At 42.8% G+C, this 21,635-nt stretch overlaps 1 protein-coding gene across 1 annotated transcript in view; it reads left to right on the top strand.

The window, feature by feature from the left end:
- Nucleotides 1-21,635, top strand: part of AK8 (adenylate kinase 8) — a 203,626-nt gene that overhangs the window by 75,844 nt on the left and 106,147 nt on the right. Inside the window, exon 10 of the mRNA XM_006834996.1 lies at nucleotides 7,595-7,684. Within this exon, the coding sequence (XP_006835059.1) occupies nucleotides 7,595-7,684 (90 nt within the window). The remainder of the gene's footprint in view (nucleotides 1-7,594; nucleotides 7,685-21,635) is intronic.

Genomic DNA, 21,635 nt, shown 5'->3' with positions numbered 1-21,635 from the left:
ACCTATAAATGCACTTTTTGGCTATAATATATTGTTAAAAGAGAGAGGGCAGAAAGCAGGTCAATGGTATTTAAAAATAGGTTACATATAATTTTTGGTTCATTGATTGTAACTGATGTATCACAGGACTGCAAAATGTTATTGATAAGAAAAATTGTAATAGGGAGAAGGAGTACTTAGAAATGCTTTACTCGCTGCACAAGTTTTTGGTTAAACCTAACCAACCAAAACTAAACCCACTGCCACTGAGTCGAGTCTGACTCACACCTGTGTTATATAGGCTATCTGAGATGGTAAATATTTGCAAGCTTTTTCTCCCATGGAGCCGCTGGTGCGTTTGAACCACCAACCTTGTGGTTATCAGTCCACAGCACTACCAGGGCTCCTTATTAAACCTAAAGTTGCTCTAAAAATAGCCTATTTAAAAAAAAAAAAAAAAGTATGTTAGTTTGTACTCAGAAAAAAATGTGAAGGAACACCCCTAAACCAAACTAGCTGTCTCTAGAGGGTGGTGAATTATCTATTTCTGATTCTTTTTTTCTAATCAGAAACAAGTGTGAAGATTTTTAGTACAATATTATCAATATTACTTATTGAGTGCCTGCTATATGCAATGTGCTTTACTGGGTAGACAGAGGATCACATGTAGAATAAGTAAGCGAGGAACTTAAGGGCCAAGTGAGTCCTCTGGGACTTGGGGAGAAAGAGCAAGCAAAGTGAAGTAAAGCTGACCCAGCATCCCTGGCCAGATTGTATCCAAAGCCATGCTGCCTCACCTGTGCCCCACAGCAAAAAAGACAGTTGCCTTTTTTGAGCATCTTCATCAAGATTATAATTATTCTTTCCCAAACTGTGACTCTTTAGGAAAGAGGAGACTTTATAGAGTCAGGTGGTTGTAGACGGTGGTTTTATGCCATTCTTTTCTAATATGAGCATTTAAAGTTATACATTTTCCTCTAACACTATGGTAACTGTTTCTCACAAAAATTTTCATATGCTGTGTTTTCATTACTTTTCAGTGCAGGATGTTTTCTGTTTCCCCTTGTGATTCCCTTTTGAGTGATGTATTATTTAGAAGTGTATTGCTTCATTTCCAAATATTTGGAGATTTTCCAGATTTTTTTGTTCCTTATTTTTAGTTTAACTCCATTGTGGCTAAAAAGAATGTACATTCTGCTATTGTTGAATATGTGTCTTATAAATGTTAATTAGAATAGCATGTTTGATTGTGTTTTCAAACTTATTCAGTCTTAAATTGATCAAACATAAAATCAAGATGTATTGATAATTACTAGCCATTGGAATACAAAGGTTGGAAACAAAGAGGAAGAATCGATTGTTGGAAAATATGACGTTGGTGATAGAAATGATGCTGAAGATCGCATGATAGAATTTTGCAAGACTTATTCACTGCAAATACCTTTTTTTAAACAACATAAAAGATGGCTATACACATGGACCTCACCAGATGGAATATACAGAAATCAAATTGACTGCATCTGTGGAAAGAGATATTGGAATAGCTCCATATCATCATTCAAAACAAGGCCAGGGACAGACTGTGGAACAGACCACCAATTGCTCATATGCAAGTTCAGGCTGAAGCTGAAGAAAATTAAAACAATTCCACAAGAGCCACAATATGAGCTTGGACATATCCAAACTGAATTTAGAGATAATATGAAGAACAGATTTGATGCATTAGACACTAAAGACACCAAGAACATCATACAGAAAGAAAGTAAAAGGTCATTAAGAAGACAAGAAAGAAGGAAAAGACAAAAATGGACGTCAGAAGAGACTCTGAAACTTGTTTTCCCAGCATAGAGATGCTAAAGCAAATGGAAGAAATCATGAGGTAAAGAGTTGAACAGAAAATGTCAAAGGGTAGCTCGAGAAGGCAAAGTCAAATATTATAATGAAATGAGCTATCGTTGTCAGACATTCTACTTCTACATATGAGGGACTTCAAAACGTTTACAGAAAAATGATCTTAAAAGATAATGGAAGTTTTCCATGAACTTTTTGAAACTCCCTCGTGTTTTATATGCCCAACAATACATTGTAATTATATTTTTTTACTTGAAGCAGTCATTTTCTTTTAAAGAAGTTAGACATGAGAAGGGAAATGACTTTTTATTTACCCGCACATCAACACTCTTCATTCCTTTCTTTAGATCCAAATTTCTATTAGGTATCATTTTCTTTCAGCCTAAAGAACTTCCTTTAATATTTCTTGTTGTACAAATCTGCTAGTGACAAATCCAGGCTTCATCTGGCTGGAAATGTCTTCATTTCACCTTCCTTTTTGAAGGATGTTTTGCTATGTACAGAAATCTATGTTGACAGTGTTTTTCTCTCGGCATTTTAAAGGTATCACTCTGGTCTGCTTTGCTTCTGATGAGAAGGCAGACATTCTTATCACTGTTTGTGTATGTGTAGCGCATTTTCCCCCATCAACTGCTTCTAACATTTTCTCTTTGTCCTTAATTCTTAGTATTTGACTCTGATGTATCCAGGTATGGTTTGGTTCACATTTATTCTGCCTGGATTTCAGAGATTTTTGGTTATGTGGGTTGTTTTTAATCAAATGTGGAAATTACTTTGCTACTATTTTCATTCATTCTCATTCTCTTCTTTGTCTTTCACTCTTTCCTCCCCTCTCTACCGGGACTCTTACGACATCTGTTATATTGCGTGCTATTGCCTTCCAGTTCTCAGAGGTTCTGTTCTGTTTTTCAGTCCTTTAACACCCTCTCTTTGCTTAATTTTGGATACTTTTATTGCCTGGTTTTTCGATCTTCAAATTCACCATCTTTTCTTTTGTAGTATTTGCATACCATCAGCCACAAAGCCCATCCAGTGATTTTATTTATTTTTCTTAAAAAATATTGTATGACCCAGTAAGTATGGAGTCCTGGTGCGGCATCTTAGGACAAGCACTAGACCTAAGATAGGTTTGAACCACAAAGTCAGCAGTCCAAACTCACCAGCCGCTCCTTGGAAACTCTATACAGGGTCACTATGAGTTGGAACCGACTTGACGGTACTTAGCAATAACAATGACCCAGTATTTTAAATGAATTTCTATCTGGTTCCTTTTATAGTTTCCTTTTCTCTCTTGAGATTCCTCATCTGTTCACTCATTTTAACTATATATTTTTTTAAAGTTTTAAGCATATTTATAATGAAGTTGCTTGCTGTTGAGTAGGTTCTGACTCATATGAACTTCATGTGACAGAGTAGAACTGCCTCATAGGGGGACTTCCTGTGTAAACTTTGTGGGAACAGATCACCAGGTGTTTTCTTCCACAGAGCTACTGGTGGATTCAAACTATCAGCATTTTGGTTAGCCATTATGAGGCCTGATAGAGAACAGCTATTGAGAAACTGTGAACTGAGTGGAAATTCACACAGTACCAGGAAGTGTTGGCATTCTGATAGCCAAAGTGGAAAGGCCTTGCCAAATACTCCAGACATTCAGGTGGAACTTGTAAAAGTCTACATCTTAGGTGCAGGAATACTTTAGCCCTAGAGTAAGAACTATGTTCGTCCTACCTCAACAAAGCCTAAAAACAAGTTTCAACAAGTTGACCCTCCAATAAATTAACCGCCCGTTGGAACGCAACTCTTTTTTTTTTTTTTTTAACTCATGTTTGGTTTTTTAATTTACTGAGGTGAGATTTACATAACAAAGTCAACATAAGGTGAACAATTCAGTGGCATTTAATATATTCACAATGTTGTGTAATCACCACCTCTGTTAAGTTCCAACCCAGTTCTATCATTTCAACACAAAACCCTATACCCAGTAAGCACTTTCTCCTCCTTCCTCCACCCCCCCATCCTCCTTCCCCAGCCTCGGGCAACTGCCAATCTGCACAGTCTCTATGGATTTATCTGTCCTGGAGATTTCTGGTAATGGATCCATAGAATACGGACCTCTTGTTTCTGGCTTAGAATTCATGCTTTTAAATATTCTAATTTACTGCTTCACCCGGCACTTTAAAAATTTCAAATTATAGCCCTTAATTTGGGGTGACCAGCCTTTGAAGACTTCATTCATAGTCACCAGACTCACAGGAGAAACAAGTTATAAAGTTGGAAGGAGAAGAGAGTGAGGCAAAAACAGTTGTTCCAGGGCCCAAAGAGGACACAATTGCTGTCACTTCTGGCATGTGAGCCGTCTACATGTCATTATATGTTTATAGGCTCATGGAACTGATTCGCTGATGTAGGTTCATTAAAGAAGCAAGTGAAGGAGGACTCATTGCTGGAGCAGCCTTTCAATGGTCAGTGGGGACTGGGATCCTGCAAACCAACTACTGAGAGATAGGTCTTGGATCAGAATAGAAACAGTTCCTCCATTGGAACACAGATTTATTACCAGGAGTGCTAATCATACCTCTGCCCTACAAGAGAGGGCTCGAGCCTTCTATTGATTGTTAAGAACAGTCAGGAGACGCAGAAGAACTCAACTCTTTTTAACTCAATACTTCTTGAAGCAGAACTATAGACTATAGACTCTAAATAATGAGGTATCCACAATGTACCGCATATAATCCAAAACTGCTTGACATGCAAAAGAGCGGGAAATTGTGACACAGAAAAGGAGAGAAACCAGGCTGTGAACTCAGATGAACAGGGAACACAAATGTTACAATGCAAGGACTTAAAAAGAACTATTATAAACATGTTGCTGTTAGGTGCTGCTGTGTCCATTTTTGACTCCTAGGAACCCCACGTGACAAAGTAGAACTGCCCCATTAGGTTTTCTTAACTAATCTTTATGGGAGCAGATTTTTCTCCAGTGGAGCTCCTGTTGTTGTTAGGTGGTGCTCTTGAGTCAGTTCTAACTCATAGCGACCCTTTGCCAACAGAATGAAACCCCGCCCAGTCTTGTGCCATCCTCACAGTTGTTAAGTTTGAGCCCATTGTTGCTGTCACTGTGACACTCTATCCTGTTTGTGGGGGGTAGGAATCTTCCTCTTTCTTACTGGCCCTCCATTTTACCAAGTATGATATCCTTTTCCAAGGATTGGTCTTTCCTGACAACACATCCAAAATACGAAAGCCAAAATCTCACCATCCTTGTCTCGAAGGAGCATTCAGGCTGTAATTCTTCTAAGACAGATTTGTTTGTTCTCCAACACCATGACTCAAATACATCAATTCTTCATTGTCCAACTTCCACGTGCATATGAGGTGATTGAAAATGCCATGTTTTGGGGTCAAGTGAACCTTAGTCTTCAAACTGACATCTTTGCTTTTGAAATCTTGTGCAGCAGATTTGCCTAAAGCAATGCATTGTTTGATTGCTTGACTACTACTTCCGTGAGTATTGATAGATCCAAGCAAACCAACATTTTTGAAAACTTCAATCTTTTCTCCATTTATTGGTCCATTTGTGAGAATATTCGTTTTCTTTACATTGAGGTGCAATCCACACTGAAGGCTGTCGTCTTTGATCTTCATCAGTAAGAATTTCAAGTCTTCTTTGATTCCAGCAAGCAAGGTTGTGCCATCTGCATATCACAGATTGTTAATGTCTCTTCCTCCAATCCTAATGTCACTGTTATTCTTCATATAATCCAGTTTCTTGGATTACTTGCTTGACATGCAGATTGAATAAGTATGGTGAAAGGATACAACCTTGATGCTCAACTTTCCTGTGCTGGGTGGCTGGGTGGTTCAGATTGCCAACCTTTTGATTAGCGACCAAGTGTTTAATTACCACACCAATGGGGTTTCTTTAGGAGATGGTTGTTGTTACATGCCATCAAGTTAGTTCTGATGCATAGCAACCCAGTGTAGGGTTTCCAAGGAGCAACTGGTGGGTTTGAACTACTAACCTTGCAGTTAGCAGTCCAGTGCTTATCTTGCAGTGCCACACCAGAAGATGGTAGCCTTATTTATTTATTTCAATACTTTTATTGTGAATTGAATGATAGTTTACTTGGGAGAACATCGGTTTTGCATTCAACCAAGCATATTTTGTTTCAATGCAATGATTACAATCCCCTCCATGCACCAGCACTTAACAGTATTTGCCTCTACCGCCCCCCCCTTTTTTTTTTATGTACACAAAAACACTAAGGAATATATAATAGTTTAAACAACCAACGGACACATTTTGCAAGCCTGCCTCCTGTCTTGCCAGCACACAGCCTTTCTCTTTCCATGAGTCTAGAGTCTTCAGCTGCTGTATCTCTCCATGCTGTCACCTCTGCCTCCATCTCTGGTGTCACTGCTTCTCTGGATAAGGTCCCTCATTCTGCCTGTGCTCTTCTCTATTGATGGTACTAGGATCCTCTGATCCTGGATTGTAAGATTATTAACTTCACCCCCCTTTTTGGTTATACAACTTCTACCTTTATAGTTGTGACAATTGCAATTAGTCATGATAACAATTACTATTGAATCAAAAGAATCCTATCCCCATCTCCTTTCACCAGATCCATCTAGACAAGATGAAAAGTATTCAGTGGAGATTCTCTCTTCCCTCGCACACTCTGAAACAAAACTCCCTCTTGAAAACTTATAAGCCAGCCACTATGTGCCTTTTATAGCTTCTCTCCCCTCCCCCCACATTATAGGTAGCTGATGTCTAAGTTGCCCGTCCCTATCAACTCTGTGTACTGAGGGGATAGACTTTGTCCTTGGTGTGAAGACTCTTTCCCTCTCAGTTGGTATTCTGGTATCCTATATTTAATCACTCAAAATCTCTCAGTTGATACCTCCCACATGATGGCCACAGAAGTTGCTTGTGATAGAAAGGTTGCTGCTTGCAGGGAGCATGTATCCAAAGGGAGATAACAGGACACCTAGTTGGATAACTGCAGAATGGTGTTGTTGTTAAGTGCCAATAAGCCTTGGTTCCAATTCATATCAACTCTGTATAGAATTTCTGAGGAGCAGTCGGTGGGTTTGAACTGCTGATTTGTGGCTCGCAGTTCAGTGCTGATCCTACAGTGCCCCACCAGGAGTCCAACTACAGAATGGTGCCTTTTAATTATGCATTAGTCTGTTTATATGTAGCTTAAATGTTAGTGTGCATGACACATCATGACCCACCATTCCATGGAAATGCCTTCCCAACAGAAGGGCTGTGGAGGCAACAAGCGTCCCCACCCTTTTCTGTGCTCATTGCCTTCATGGCAAATAACTCAGCAACGAGTTAAGTCGTTCTCCCTCTGAGCGTTGTTCCTCATCACTGACCTGGGGAGCTGCACGTACAACTCAGTAAGTGATTCCAGGTGCCACTGAGGCCCTGCAGGAGTTCCTAGCTTGGCAACATCCCTCATTAGTGTCTACCTTGCCCCATTCATTTTTCATACCTTTTTTTTTTGTCAGGTTCATTCTTTTTCATTCCACATCTTCCTCCTCAGCTTCTTTTTTTTTTTTATGTCTCAGTTTCTTTTTGATATTTATTTTTACTTGGACACACACCTACACATAGAGAAATCCTTTTATATTTCTTTAGTGACCTTTTTTTTTCTCTTCTCCCAGCAGGCAGCACTTGGGTTTTCTTTTTCCCCCTCATTCTTCCCTCTGTTTAAAATTGAACAGTGTCTTTCTGTTTCTGTCTCTCCAGTCTGCTGTGGGCAACTGCTGAAAGAAGCTGTGGCCAACAAGTCAAGATTTGGCGAGCTCATCCAACCCTTTTTTGAGAAGGAGATGCCAGGTATGCCACAGTTCCCACTAACTGCCAGGCTGTCACAGCCTCTATGTGAGGGACTCGGTACCTGGGGAGGGAAACAACCAACAAGGAAATGGAATCTGGGGTCTCTTATAAACAAAGACCTAATGTGTTATTCCTTGGTAAGGCCAGTTGGCTCCCATGTCTGATTCCAAGCAAGGGGGCATTGTGGACAGAATGTGTTATTACTGGCAGCTTAGAATGTTTCTGTTTCTCAAGCATATTTTCATTTCTTAACTTGTTGTTGTTAAGTGTCCTCAAATCAGTACCAATTCATAGGATTTCCTGTGTAGGGTTTCCAAAGAGTGGCTGGTGAACTTGAACTGCCAACCTTGAGGCTCAAACGGACTTTGCAGTCCAGCGCATTAGCCCACAGCGCCACACCAGGACTCTATTTCTTAACTAGCAACACTTAAAATTAAGAGCCAAGAGAGATCACATGTATTTTATTATGTGGTGTATACAAATCTTCTGGGCAGATATTTCTATTCAATCAGTAGTCATGAGTCAGAAGGTTAAGACAGCCTTGCAGATGTGTGAGGATGGACTAACCACTCCACTGGTCCTCAAGAGGTTAGATGCTTACCTGTTTGGTAGGGAAAGTTAGACCAGATCATCTTTCCAGACGCCATCTATGACCCCCAGGAAAGGCATCCCCAGGAATGATCTTTGAGATTATTCTAGTCCAACTTTCTAACTTCACACATGAGCCCTGGAGATGGTACTGAGGTGCCGAGGTTACACAGAAAATTTGTGGCTAGGCTTCTCCAGACCCTGCATCTCTTCCCTGGGGCAGCGGGTTTTCACTCGCCCACATATTCTTCTCTTGCATAAAGTGTTGTAGCTCCTCTGGGTAATCAGTATAAGCTCAGTTTTCAAGTCTGATGTGACCATAGCAAGAAGAAACTGCCATTATAATGTGCCGTGTGAGTGTTGGCTGAGAGGGGCTCAGCAGAATGCTCGTTGCTATCCCTTACCATTGTCTAGATAGAGTAAGTTGATGAAGACACTGCTTGATCCTAACCATCAGCTGAAAGAGCCTCTGGAGATGTCCTGCCCTGTCTCACCTAAGCCCCTCTTAAGATGGTCTTAGTCCCTGAGGTGAACTTTAAGTGAGGGGCGTGGGATCCACCAGATAAAATGATCTGTGCGGCGGGGAGGTCTAGTTGTGCAGTGGACAAGTCTAGTTTCTAAGTCTCTGTGGTGGTAAATGGAACGAGGTGGAAGCAGGAGGCACCATGAGAGAGAATGCAAGCTTTGGTGCTTCCAGGGTCTACTTCAGATTCTGGTGCTGCCCCCACCAACCTTAAGAAGCCACGCTGCATTTCTCTGCTCCTTGGGCTTCTCAACTGTGAGATGAAGATAGGAATCCCTGCCTTGCTGAATTATCAGAAGGACTGAATTGTTGTTGTTAAATCTTGTCAAATCAGTTTTGACCCATAGCGACCCTGTATAGGGCTTCCGAGGAAGCAACTGGTGGTAAGCTTGAACTACTGCTGACCTTGCGGTTCAAACGATTTTGCAGTCTGCGCATTAACCTGCCACACCAAAGACTGGATAGGAAGGATGCACATATTCTGTGCCTGGGAGGTTATTAGAAAGTAATCCTAGCAAGCCCCAGCAATGACTGGATACCTGATGCATACTTCAAGCGTAATTTCTTTAATAATAGCAGCTTCCCATTTACCTCAGTGAGGGCAGTGGTGGTTGTTAGCACCTGAAAGAATATGTGTTGGATCAACGAATGACTGGTGCCAAGTTCACAGATTTATATTGCTTTACATTTTGTTGCACAGTGTTCTGTTGTGTGGCCGAATGTTCATTAAATTCCCTACTAGCAAGCATTAGAGCCCTGGGGTGGTGCTGTAAGATAAGCACTGGACTGGTAAACAAAAGGTCAGCCGTTCAAACCCACCAGCTACTTTCAGAAACTCGATACAGGGTTGCTGTGAATCGGAACTGACTCAATGGTGTAGAGCAACAACAAACTAACATTTAGCAGTGGATTTTGGTTTTTAAACAAGCATTTAGTGATACAGAAATAAGCAAATGAGGCAAAATGTTAACAGATAAATCTAAAGAAGGATGTGTAGGAATTCTTTGGTACTGCTTATGACTTTTCTCTACATTTGAAATGTTTCCACAGTAAAAAAATACAAAACAAATTAGAAAGTGGTTTCAAATTTGTACTCCTTCAGTAATACTGCAACACACATCCCTAGACATACACAGTCTTGCAAGCATGCCTGATTATCTTAGGATAAATTGATGGACTGTGTCAAAGGTAACGCCTCCCTCCAAGTGGGATGTGTATGGTATGAATGCACATAGGGCATGGGAATGCCTGTTTCCTTCATAGCTTTGCCATCTCTGCATATTGTGAACGTATTTGCTTTCTACTGTGGCTGTAGCAAACTTAGTGGTTTTAAACAACTAACATTTATTATCTTACAGTTCTGGAGGTCAGACACCCTTAAATCCAGACATCAGCAAGATTGCATTCCTTCTGGAGGCGCTAGGGAAGCATCTATTTCCTTGACTTTTCCAGCTTCTAAAGGCTGCCTGCATTCCTTGGCTCACAGCCCCTTCCTTCAGCTGCTCAGTCAGCAATTCAGCATCTTCAAGTCTCTCTCTCTCTGACCTCTGCTTCCATCCTCACATCTCTTTCTCTGACCCTGACCCCCCTCCTATAACAATCTTATGATTGCATTGGGCCTACCTGAATAATCTAGGATATTGTCTCTATTTTAAGATCCTTAACTGAATCACTCCTATAAGGTCCCTTTTACTATGTAACCTAACGTAGTCACAGAAACCAGGGATTAGCATGTTGACATTTTTCGGTGGGCAGTTGTTCTGCCTAACACAGTAATTCATTTGAATCTTTGTCAATCTGTTAGACGACTAAAAAGCTTGTCTGCATCTAAATGTGGCTTTTTGATTCCTCGTGAAGTTGAACATATTTCATGTTTATTGTTGTTATTAGTTGCCATCAAGTTGACCCCTAACTCATGGCAACCTGTGTAGACCAATAGAATGAACCACCAAGATTTAGAGGGTTTTCATTGGCCGATTTTCAGAAGTAGGTCATCCTAGTCTGCAAACTCTACTGAAACCTGTTTAGCAACATAGCAACCTGCTGACCTCCACTGAGAGGCAGGAGGCCGTGGCTGAGGGTGAGGTGCATCAGGTTTGCTACATGGAAGAGGAGAATTCTACCACTGAAGCACCAATGTTTATTGTTGTTGTTGTGAAGTGCCTTCGAGTTGATTCTGATTCATAGTGACCCTGTATAGGGTTTCCAATGAGCGGCTGGTGAGTTTGAACGCTGACCCTGTGGTTCACACTGACCTTGAGGTCCAGTGTTTAATCCAATACCACCACACCAGGACTCCAATATTTATTGTTGTTGTTAAGTGCTGTCTAGACGGTTCCAACTCATAGCAACCCCTGTATAGGGTTTCTGAAGAGTGACTGGTGAGCTTGAACCACTGACCTTGTGGTTCAAACTGACTTTAAAGTTCAAACCGACCTTGAAGTCTTAACACATTAACTGGTAGCACCACACCAGGACTCTTGATGTTTATTAGGCACATGTATTTCATCGCTTGTGAATTGTCTCTTTATATTCTTGACCTATTTTTTCCTATGGACTTATTATTTTGTCCTTTGCCCATTTTTTCAATTAAGCTACTGTCCTCCACTCTTAATGGTTCCTTGCATATTGTTGTTGGTGTTATGTGCCATAGAGTCGGTTCCAACTCATAGCGACCCTGTACAGGGTTTCCGAGGCTGTGAATCTTTACAGGAGCAGAAAGCCTCATTTAGTTTTGAACTGCTGACCCTGAGGTTAGCAGCCCGATTCATAACAACTATGCCACCATAGCTCCTTTCCTCGCATTTTAGGGCTATTCAAATTTTTCCTCTGATTGTTCTTTGTATCTATATGCTATATTTATCGCTGCGTTTTAAGTCATATTATACTTTTGTAAATTTAGCAACTGTTGGGAAAGAGAGCAATGACTCATCACAGCACCCTTAGTTCTCAGAGTTCTTGAAATGTATGATGACTGACCTAAGAGGTCATCCTACCATGTTGATTCTTTATGAGGGTTATGAAGTCTTTAGCCATTTCGTTTTCTTCCTTCCCTCTCTTATCTTCTTTTGTCTTATTACGGAGTTGGACATTTACTAGTTAAAAATTCCTAATTAACCATTGGATGTGGGTACCATTTTATTATTCAACCTCTACCCTAGGTCTCTAAGGTCAATGGGACCTAGTGTTAATGAGTTCCTTTTATAGAGACAGAAATGAATTTGTTTGAATCAAAGCGCATTAACCTTGTACACGTTTGTTTTAATTCATCCATGACTGAAAGCAGAGGAGTCATTTCAGTGGTGGGTCAGATACAAATGTCTTTGGTATACACAGGGACGCTGAGCACACATTCCCCAATCTCCTGTAAAGTCACTGAGAACTGGTTAACTTCTGTTTTCAGTGTTTTGTGCTAAATCAGTTATTTCACAGCTTTTTGTTTATTTAGACTATGCAGCTCCATACTTTTGCATGACCTAAAAAATTAAAGACAACAACAACCACCCGTATCATATCTTCCTAACAGAAGCAATAAATTCTGTCATTTCACTAATCCCGACCTCACAGGGATAACACAGAATGCATTTACATTCATAACCACTAACAGGCTCTCATTAGTGGGCTGTTGAGAGGCTGCCGAGAAGACCAAAGCGCCCAGCTTGCAGAGGAGTGGGCGCCAGAGCCACCCAGGTCTGGCAGGGACCCACTTCCCTACCAACTGAAAACAGGAAGAAAATGTAAATGAATGTCGCAGAATTCAGTTTTGAAGGGAAGGTCAGACTGAACACGAAAACTCTGTTTAGCCAACCACAGCATTGCTTATTTCTGAATAACTGCAGTTGGCAGCCTGGCTAAGACTCCCCGTTTCTCCAATTGAGCATTGGCGACATTTGTGACTCGGAGGCTCCCTAATCTGTAGAATGCCACTCTCTCGGTTTGGGCCATGGCAATACACCACATTCCTTGCCCCCCATCCCCCAAGTTCTGAACTTGGTTTTCTGGGAGCAGCAGGTGGAGAATGTGGCTGGGATCTGAGGTCATGGGGGGTTTCCTAACACACCCTCTGAGTCCAAACCTATGGGTAAGCTATACAAGACAGCAGTTGAGATGCAGAGGTGACCCTTTCCTAGTGAATGACCACAGCCCAATGGTAGAGATGGGGAGCCTTACCCCAGGAAGAGCCCTGACTCAGTGGAAGCAGAAGCGGGAGGTCCCGCTAGCCCATGGCCAAGGACCAGCAGCCTGTAAAGTGAGAGCCAGAGGGACTATTGCCTTTCTGTGAGAGGCTTCTCCTCTCTGAGGAAGAGCCAGGCAGAGGGGACAGCAGAATTCACTTTCCCCATACTGCCCTGGGAACAGAAGGACCCTCCCAAACACTTGAGAGCAGGGCAGTACACCAGCCCCTAACACTTTCAACCCACTGGTAGAAACTCTAGGAGAGTTGGGGGCTCACTGAGGCATCCCAGATTTTCCTCTTCAAAATCCTAGGCATGTTTCAGGTATCTCAATGCACTTGGTGCCAACAGCATTTCTGGGAAGGTGGAAGTGGACCCGGCCAGTCCCCTGCATGCTGGGAATTTACACACATGAAATCCCAAAGCTCACAAGGTTCATAGAGCTCAGCCACGGGCTGGGAGTATTGTAAGGATGCAGAGAGCGCACCGCAGTGGGTCAGAGACATCCTCTGAGTTTGGGCAGTTATCACAGCCTTCCAGTCATCCCACCAGCCAGCCAGCCAGTATAGAAGCCCCCATAGCCAACTAGTTAGAAACCCCATCCTCAGTTCTCCACCCCTCAAAGTCAGGCAACGCAGACCCTTCCTAGGGACACGCCTCATTGCCTTTCTGGGGATTTGACCTTCTCTGGGGGCTCTCTGCTCTGCCCTGTGTTCCTGGATGCTGGCCAATTCAGCCACACTTTCTGTTCATGTTTCATGGGGATCCCTCCCATGGCAGCCTCATGCCCTCTTTCCAGTTTCCCTGGAGTTGCAGGCCCCAAAGATGTGCAGTTTTGCTATAGCTGTGCATCTTTGCCATCATCACAGTCATCATCTCACCATCATCAGCTCAGCTGAATAGATCCAGAGGGCCACAGCCCCGCCCCCATGGAGCCATCTCCTCTTCCTCCTCCCCACTGGGCCTCAGCATGTTATGTCCCAGCCATGACCTCTGCAAACTTAGTTATGTTCTTTTTTAGTCTTCATAGGTGCTGCCAACACCTCCTTCTTTTGAGTCGGCAGCAAAATTAATAACTGTTCCATTGTCCCATCTTTCTACATTTACTGGGCAAAGGACTCCAGGGCCCCATCTTGTCTTGTCTTAAATCTCTGGATCCTAGGTTCTCGGTGATGGCACCTTGAACAGAGAGTTGGGGAGATGCTTATTCGGTGCCCTGGACTTTGAAATATGTAGATCTGACCACCTAAACTCAGTCTGACTCTCGCTGCAGCAAACAGAACAAATGTATTCCCCAGGGTTCTGCACGTCACGTACTGTATGCAGGCAACCTCCATTCAAGTCAATGGGAGTTCGGGTTGCATATGATGAACAAGGTCGAGCCTTAAATCATGCAGCCTTAGTTACTAGAAATCTCCTGTCACTTTGACATTGGTATAAAACAAGGAAAAACTATTCTGGGCTTCTGGAAAAATAAGTTCTCAGCTGTTTATATACCATTTAAAATTAGATGGCTGGCTCTGATGGACTCCATTACCAATGTGTAGTGTGGCACAGCGTGCAAATACGCTTTCCTCACTCTCTCTGAAATCAGGCAAAGAAACTAGTAGACCTCAGTTCTCTGCTTAAATCAACGGTGGCCACCACCTCTCAGCTCCTTCCCTGTGGTTTCCTTCCTATCAAAGGGATTTTTGGAGAATGAGATTTCTTCATTCCGGAACCCTAGAGCTTCCCAAGGAAAGCGTTCATTCTGGCTTTGCCCATTAGAATGTCTGGCTTCCCAGTTCTTACTTAACATAAAAACCAGCCCTTTTCCTCACTCCTCCAAAGAAGTCTGAGTTTCTTTTATGTTGTCTGCCCCTACTGCATAGTCGTTTGAACTGCTAGGTCAGGTCGGTGGTTCAAGCTCACCAGCTGCTCCCTAGAAACCCTGTACAGGGTTGCTATGGGTCATAATCAACTCAACGGCACTTAACAACAACAACAATATCCTTACTCGCGGAGTGCCAACCGTAAATGGTGATCCAGTGACTGTTGACGGTAGATATGACCTAATACCCAATTGCTGAACCTAACTAGTAAAATGTCACCATCTGTTTGGTCCAGGAGAGTTGCTGTCTACCCGACTATGATAATTGTTTTCATTCCTGCACGTTGCTTGGGCTTTCTTTGGAGAATGTCTGCCCAGGAAAGATATTAAAAACAGCCAAAGGAATAGTCTGTCTTTGTTGGTTGAAGTCTTTGCTCTAAGTGTGTGATATGTTGATCTTGAGTGACCGACAGCATACTCAAAACATGCTGGGAGTGTCAGGTCAGGAGACCACTATGAGGGGGTGTGTCCATAACTGTGGCGTTTTTCATTAGACCCTTGTACATCACCTGTCTCTCAGGAGTGAGAAGAAGATCTGCCAAACCAGCTGGATGGCCAAATTGCCAGGAAGCTTCTAAATCACCTCTCCTATACAACCCCACCCCTGCTGGCATCTCTCCAACAGCTAGAACACTTCAATGATAGGAAACCCCAAATCCTTGGTGACTAGGCCAGGCATGTACTTGTTTCTGGGAGTCCTGTGAATGAACACACTGGACTGCAAGGTCGGTTTGAACCACAAGGTAGGCAGTTTAAGCTCGTCAGCTGCTCCTTGGAAACCCTGTGCATGGTTGCTATGAGTCAGAACCGACTCGATGGCATTTAACAACAACAACACACTTATTTTCAGGTGAGAAAACAGCTTTTTAATTGGTGTACTAACTTTCCCATAGAAGTGAACGTTCTGATGTGTAGAAAAAAATATAGGTGAGATGAATTTTGTATTATTGGTGCCCACTCCCAGGTGCTCCTCTGTCTGGAGATGGTCCCTTTGGGCCTAATGGGATCTCAGACAAGAAATCTGTGGGAGATTTGAACCTCTAATTTGTACCTTTTCTGATGCTGAGACCTCACAAAAGCAGATACAGCAGTCAGTCATAACACAAACAAGCCAAACTAGTCTCAAATTGGGATGATTGCATTTTTGAGAGCCTTCTGCAAGTCCAGATCCCAGGCGGGATAGATCAGTGCTTTGCTGGAGTGCTTCATTTTTTTAAAAGAGGGAATTAATATTCTCATCACTAAATGCACACTAAAGATTTGACAATAGACCAGCTTTTCTCTTTTGTTAAAAACTTGCAAAGAGTTGCTGAGTTAAAAGACAACGAACTTAAATCTTTCCATCTGAGGAGGTAAGCGAGCTGCGATTTTTGTTTTTAACAGTGCCATTTCCGTGAGCTGCAAGCTCTCTTACCATCGGAGGGGAGACCCTGAGGGACCTCTGCCCATTTCCAGCAAGTCTTTGCATGCCGTGTGTTTGTACTAGCTGAAGACAGCGCATGACTCTCTAAATAATTTACAAGTTGATTAATAGACTCACAGGGGTATAATTAGAAAAGGGAGAGACAGTGGGTACGGTAACCGGTACAGTGCTTGGGGGAACAGGAGGCTTTCTTTTTTTAAAGAAACTTTCTAGGGTGCTGGGCGTTTGAAGATAAGTTGGGAAGAGCTCAGTGCCTCTTCTCTTTTGAAGTGGAAATAGGACAGTTTGAATCCGTCGAGTTTAATTTTTCACAAGCTTTAGGGGCCCTGCAGTGCAACTCCCTTTTTATTATTGAAAAAAACTCCACATTTTTCTTTCATTTTTCTACACACACACACACACACACACACAGCCCAAGCAGTAAGTAATAAACAGATTAATTTACTCACTTCCTCAACGTGTATTTTATTCTATTTACCTTCCCCAGATCTGTCCACATCTGTCCCTTTGCCTCCACCCAGAGCCCCCACTGTAGGGTCGCCTATAGGTTGCTTAATGGATGCCCTCTGTAATTTATGCATTTTAAAGAAACCCTCACCTCGGTCTGACAATGCTTTTGAAGTAGCTCCTTTTTTCAAGTCAAACTTTTGACTTTTCCACTGGGACTGCTACAAAGATTTCCTTATGGAAAATAGGTAGGAGAATTTCTCAGCTGGAGAGAAACCCTTGGCCGAGCTAGCCACACAGAGCATCAGGTAATAAAAGCTGAGGGCCAGAGGACCTGTTTATGAGGAGGGTATATCAAAGGGTCAGAGATCCTGCTTACCAACAGGTCTGTGCCTCCAGAGAGACCGTGGCAGACCGTGGCCTTATTTTATTTTATTTTTTAGACTAGACTTTCATTCCAAAAGTGCACATTGTTATTTTATACTACTGAAATAATACTTGCCTGGAAGAGAGGGAGAGGCTATGTCTGTTGCTGAGAGGTACACATATTAGTATGTTCAATGGCTAGTCCACTGGGGAAACTGAGGCAGGTGGGAACCTCCCCCCTACTCCTTCATGCATCCACTCAACAAATGTAATTCATCTTTAATGTCTCTTCCCCAAACAAGAATGGGGGAGCAGGGACCAGGTATGGTTTGTTTATTACTGTTTCTTACCACCTAGCTGTGTCCAGCATAAAAGAGCATGTATAGTTTTTAGGTTTGTTTTTTTTTTTACTGGACTGAGATGTTAATAGGCACTTGCTTTGAAGCAGGCATCCAGATTTTAAAAATAACAAATAGATCCTCAGGCTTTTCTGGGAAGCCTAAGGTGGACCCAGAAGTGCAGGGTGCCCTTCCTATTCTGGCCAAGGCTTCTGGAAGTGTCTCTCCAGGTACGGCCCCAGTGGCCTCTGAGAAGAACAAAACTTCCAACCCATTCAGCTGTGAAATTGTCTATGACAGGCCAGACCCCCGGGGCCCCAGGGTGACTTCTTCTCCAGCGGACAGGTCTCCTGGTGGAGCCATCTGGGCAGCCCTGGCTGTGATCATGGCCAAAGCTGCCCTCTAGCCTCTTTTACACTCCCAAGGCTGAGCCCCTTCAGAGCCTGTCTCCCTCTGAGAATGTCCTTGACAGGAGGCTGACACCGGGAGGGGTGGTCCCAATGCCTCAGACAGTCACTGAGTCCCTGAGACAGACTGGGGTTTGTCGATGCTGAGGTGTTCATGCAGAGAGCTCGGCCCAGCTGTGACGGGTGCAGAGGGAAGCATGGGTAACACCAGCCCTTCAGCTTTGCATGTGTCTGCTTCCCTTCGGGTGAAAATAAGGTGGTGAAGGGTTGAGTGAAAGCAGGCACAGCAGAGACGGGAAGATGTTGGGGTGAGGTAGAGTGATACAGGAGGTGGCAAGGTGAAAGGGAGACTGCCCCCGAGTGTAGATGCAATGCCCACCCATCCTCTCTGGAGGTGAAGACAAAGACACCTTTCTCCTCCTCAGCTTTCTTCTCAGACCTTGGATCCATACAACCTGATTAACCCCTTCATGGTCTCAACTGCTGGAATCCTAACCTCACGTTTCCTTTTTCTGGTGATGGTTGGGTTACGGGGAGGTAAAGTGGACCTCATCTGGGTCCCCCTTCCCTTCCCCAGTATCCTCAATCCCAGTACAGTGGCGATGCATGTTTCTGCTCATGCTGTGTCTGACTGTCTGCTTCACTAGATGGAGCCATCTGGGGGGTTCTCCAGTTCCCAGTCCAGTCTTCAACACAGATGTGGCTCTTAGTGGGAGCACAGCGAATGTTTGTGAATGGCTAATTGACCCTGGGCTCTACCAGCGTGGACAATAGCAGGCAGGCACAACCTCTGGCATCTAGGCTCTGGACACGTCCTTCTGCTGTGTGTATTTCTATGGGTGAGACCCCATTAGTCCTGAAGGATCAAATGAAGACCAGGTATAGAAGGCAGCATGCAGCCTGAAGAGTTTCTAGAGAGATGGTAAGCAGCTCTCATGCTTGGACAGTAGAGGGTGGGGTTACTGGGCTGGGCTCTAGAATCACACAGACTAGATTCCAATTCAGGTTCTGCCGATTGTCAGCTCTGGCACTTTAGGCAAGCCAGTCAACCTCCAGAAAGCCTCCTTTTTCTCATCCGGAAGACTGAGATTTTTCATAGTTGTCAAATCTATTGGTGTGTTAAAATGAAATCATGTTTATAAAATGTTTCACACGGTGCACGACACATTGCCACGTCATTTACTAACAGAGATGGCAGTGTTGTTGTCATTGTTAGTGTAGTCATAGTAATGGGTAGTAGTAGCAAGCTCCACTGGGCAATGGATGTTTTTGATATCTTGTTCTTTTTTTTTTGAGACATCCAGCCTTGGGTGCCTGGTACCTATAGTAACTGGGAACTGGCAAAGCCCCAGTTTGCTATACCTCCCATGCTCCAGTATCTACTGCAATCTAACAAGCCACGCCACAATCTAATGATATAAAACAACTTGTTTTATTAGGCTGTTGGTTGAGTGGAGTCCTGGTATGGCACTGTAGGGTCAGTACTGAATTGCCAACCACAAGGTTGGTGGTTCAAACCCACCATTTGCTCCTTGAAAACCCTATACAGGCTGGCTGTGAGTCAGAACTGACTTGACAGCACTTAAAAAATTTTTTTTTTGAATGGGTCAAGATTTTGCCAGAGCATCATAGAAAAGCTTGACTCTGCTCCATCAGGACTTGGGTCTTGGTTGGCATGAATTGAATGGCTGGAAATGGCTGGGATGACTAACCTGAGGCCCTATTCTGGGACCTCAGTTCTGGTATCAACTTGGTTCCTTTGTTCTTCTCTGTGTTGCATATGCCGAGGCTTCATTCACATGCCTGGTGCCTGGGATGACATACTTGGAACAGCTGAAGATAGCTAACTTGGGTTTCCTTATAGCATGGTGGCCGCAAGTTAATTAGGCTTCTTCATTGATGACTGGCTTCTCCTAGAAAGTATTTTGAGGAGTCTAAAGGTGGTGGTATAGGAGCGCTGGTCACCCTGAGGATAAGCACGTGTTATTGTTGGGTACCCTTGAATCAGCCCCTAACACATAGAGGCCCTATGCACAATAGAATGAAGCAACACCTGGTCCTGCACCTTCCAATGATTAGCGGATTGGACTATTGTAATCCATAGGCTTTTCTTCCTAGTCTGTCTTAGGATGGAAACACCACTGAAACCTTAATTTTAATACAACAGACTTTATAACAGCCTAGTTCATGATTGGAATGATAGAGCTTTCTCATGTTCTCATGTACTTTCATAGTATGCTGAAAGATGTAAAAACATGTTTTAAGATAAGAATAACTTTAAAAAGATAAAAACAAATAGTTGTCAAGTTGTTATATATTTGAGTATTGTGACTCATTGAGCAATTTCATTAAACAAGTCTTATTCATTTGCTGGACTCCTGGTGTGGCGCTATAGGATCAGCAATGGCCTGTGAACCACAAGGTTGGCAGTTCAAACCCACCAGCTGCTCTTTGGAAACCCTATACATGGCCACTATAAGATAGAACCAACTCAAGGACACATCACAACAACAACATTCATTTGCTAAATAAGTACTAATTATTTATAGAAGAATGTCTGTTTTTAAATGGTTCTAATTTAAACCTTCATTAGATAGTTGTACGCCAGTAACCAAAAGGTGGAGACAACTCATATGTCCATCAACAGATGAGTGATAAATACGATGTAGGAGTCCTGGTGTGGTGCTGTATGATAAGCACTCGACCAAAAGGTCAGTTTGAACCACAAGGTTGGTGGTTCAAACTCACCGGCCGCTCCATAGAAACCTTATACAGGGTCGCTATGGGCCAGAACTGACTCTACAGCACTTAACAACAACAACAAGTGTATACATACAGTGGAATATTATTCAGCCATAAAAAGAACGAAGTACTGATACATATTTTGCTAAAGATAATTTAAAAATGGCTGCAAGCATACACAGATAGAGAACTGTCAGAAGTTCAAGCCGGATTCAGAAGAGGATGTAGAATGAGGGATATCATTGCTGACATCATATGGATGTTGGCTGAAAGCAGAGAATACCTGTGCTTCACTGACTATGCAAAATTTTTCAGTTGTGTGGATCATGACCAGCGATGGACAACATTGCGAAGCATAGGTATTCTGGAACATTTAATTGTACTCATGAGGAACCTGTACATAGGCCAAGGGGCAGTTGTTCAGAAAGAACAAGGGAACACTGAATGGTTTAAACTTAGGAAAAGTGTGCACCAGGGTTGTGTTCTTTCACTATACTTATTCGATCAGTATGCTGAGCACATAATTCAAGAAGCTGGATAATATGAAGAAAAAATGTGGCATTAGGATTGGAGGAAGATTAACAACCAGCGATAAGAAGATGATACAACCTTGCTTGCTGAAAGGGAAGAGGACTTAAAATACTTACTGATGAAGATAAAAGACCACAGCCTTCGGTATGGGTTTCACCTCAATATAAAGAAAACAAAAATCCTCACCACTGAACCAGTAAATTATGTCATGGTAAATGGAGAAAAGATTGACGTTGTCAAGGACTTAATTTTGCTTGGATCCACCATCAACACTCATGGAAGCAGCAGTCAAGAAAGCAAATGAAGGGGAATGGGGAGTTAATAGATGTTACTGATTTTGCAATCGTCCATCAACCATCGAAGGTTTTATTGCCTGTTAAAGTTTTCAGATGCTAGGCAAATCATTGCGGTGCCTGGCCCTTAAACGTGCCATGTGTCTTTGCTCTCATGTCAAGAATCACTGCACTAATAGGAATTGTTACCTTTTTTTGCCCTGCCCACCATGTAAATCAACTGTCTAGGGATATTAGTCTCGATCATA

The sequence above is a fragment of the Chrysochloris asiatica genome, unplaced genomic scaffold (assembly GCF_000296735.1).
Source record: "Chrysochloris asiatica unplaced genomic scaffold, ChrAsi1.0 scaffold00014, whole genome shotgun sequence".
In the NCBI taxonomy this organism is placed as follows: Eukaryota; Metazoa; Chordata; class Mammalia; order Afrosoricida; family Chrysochloridae; genus Chrysochloris; species Chrysochloris asiatica.
This window is presented reverse-complemented; position numbering and strand designations above follow the sequence as displayed.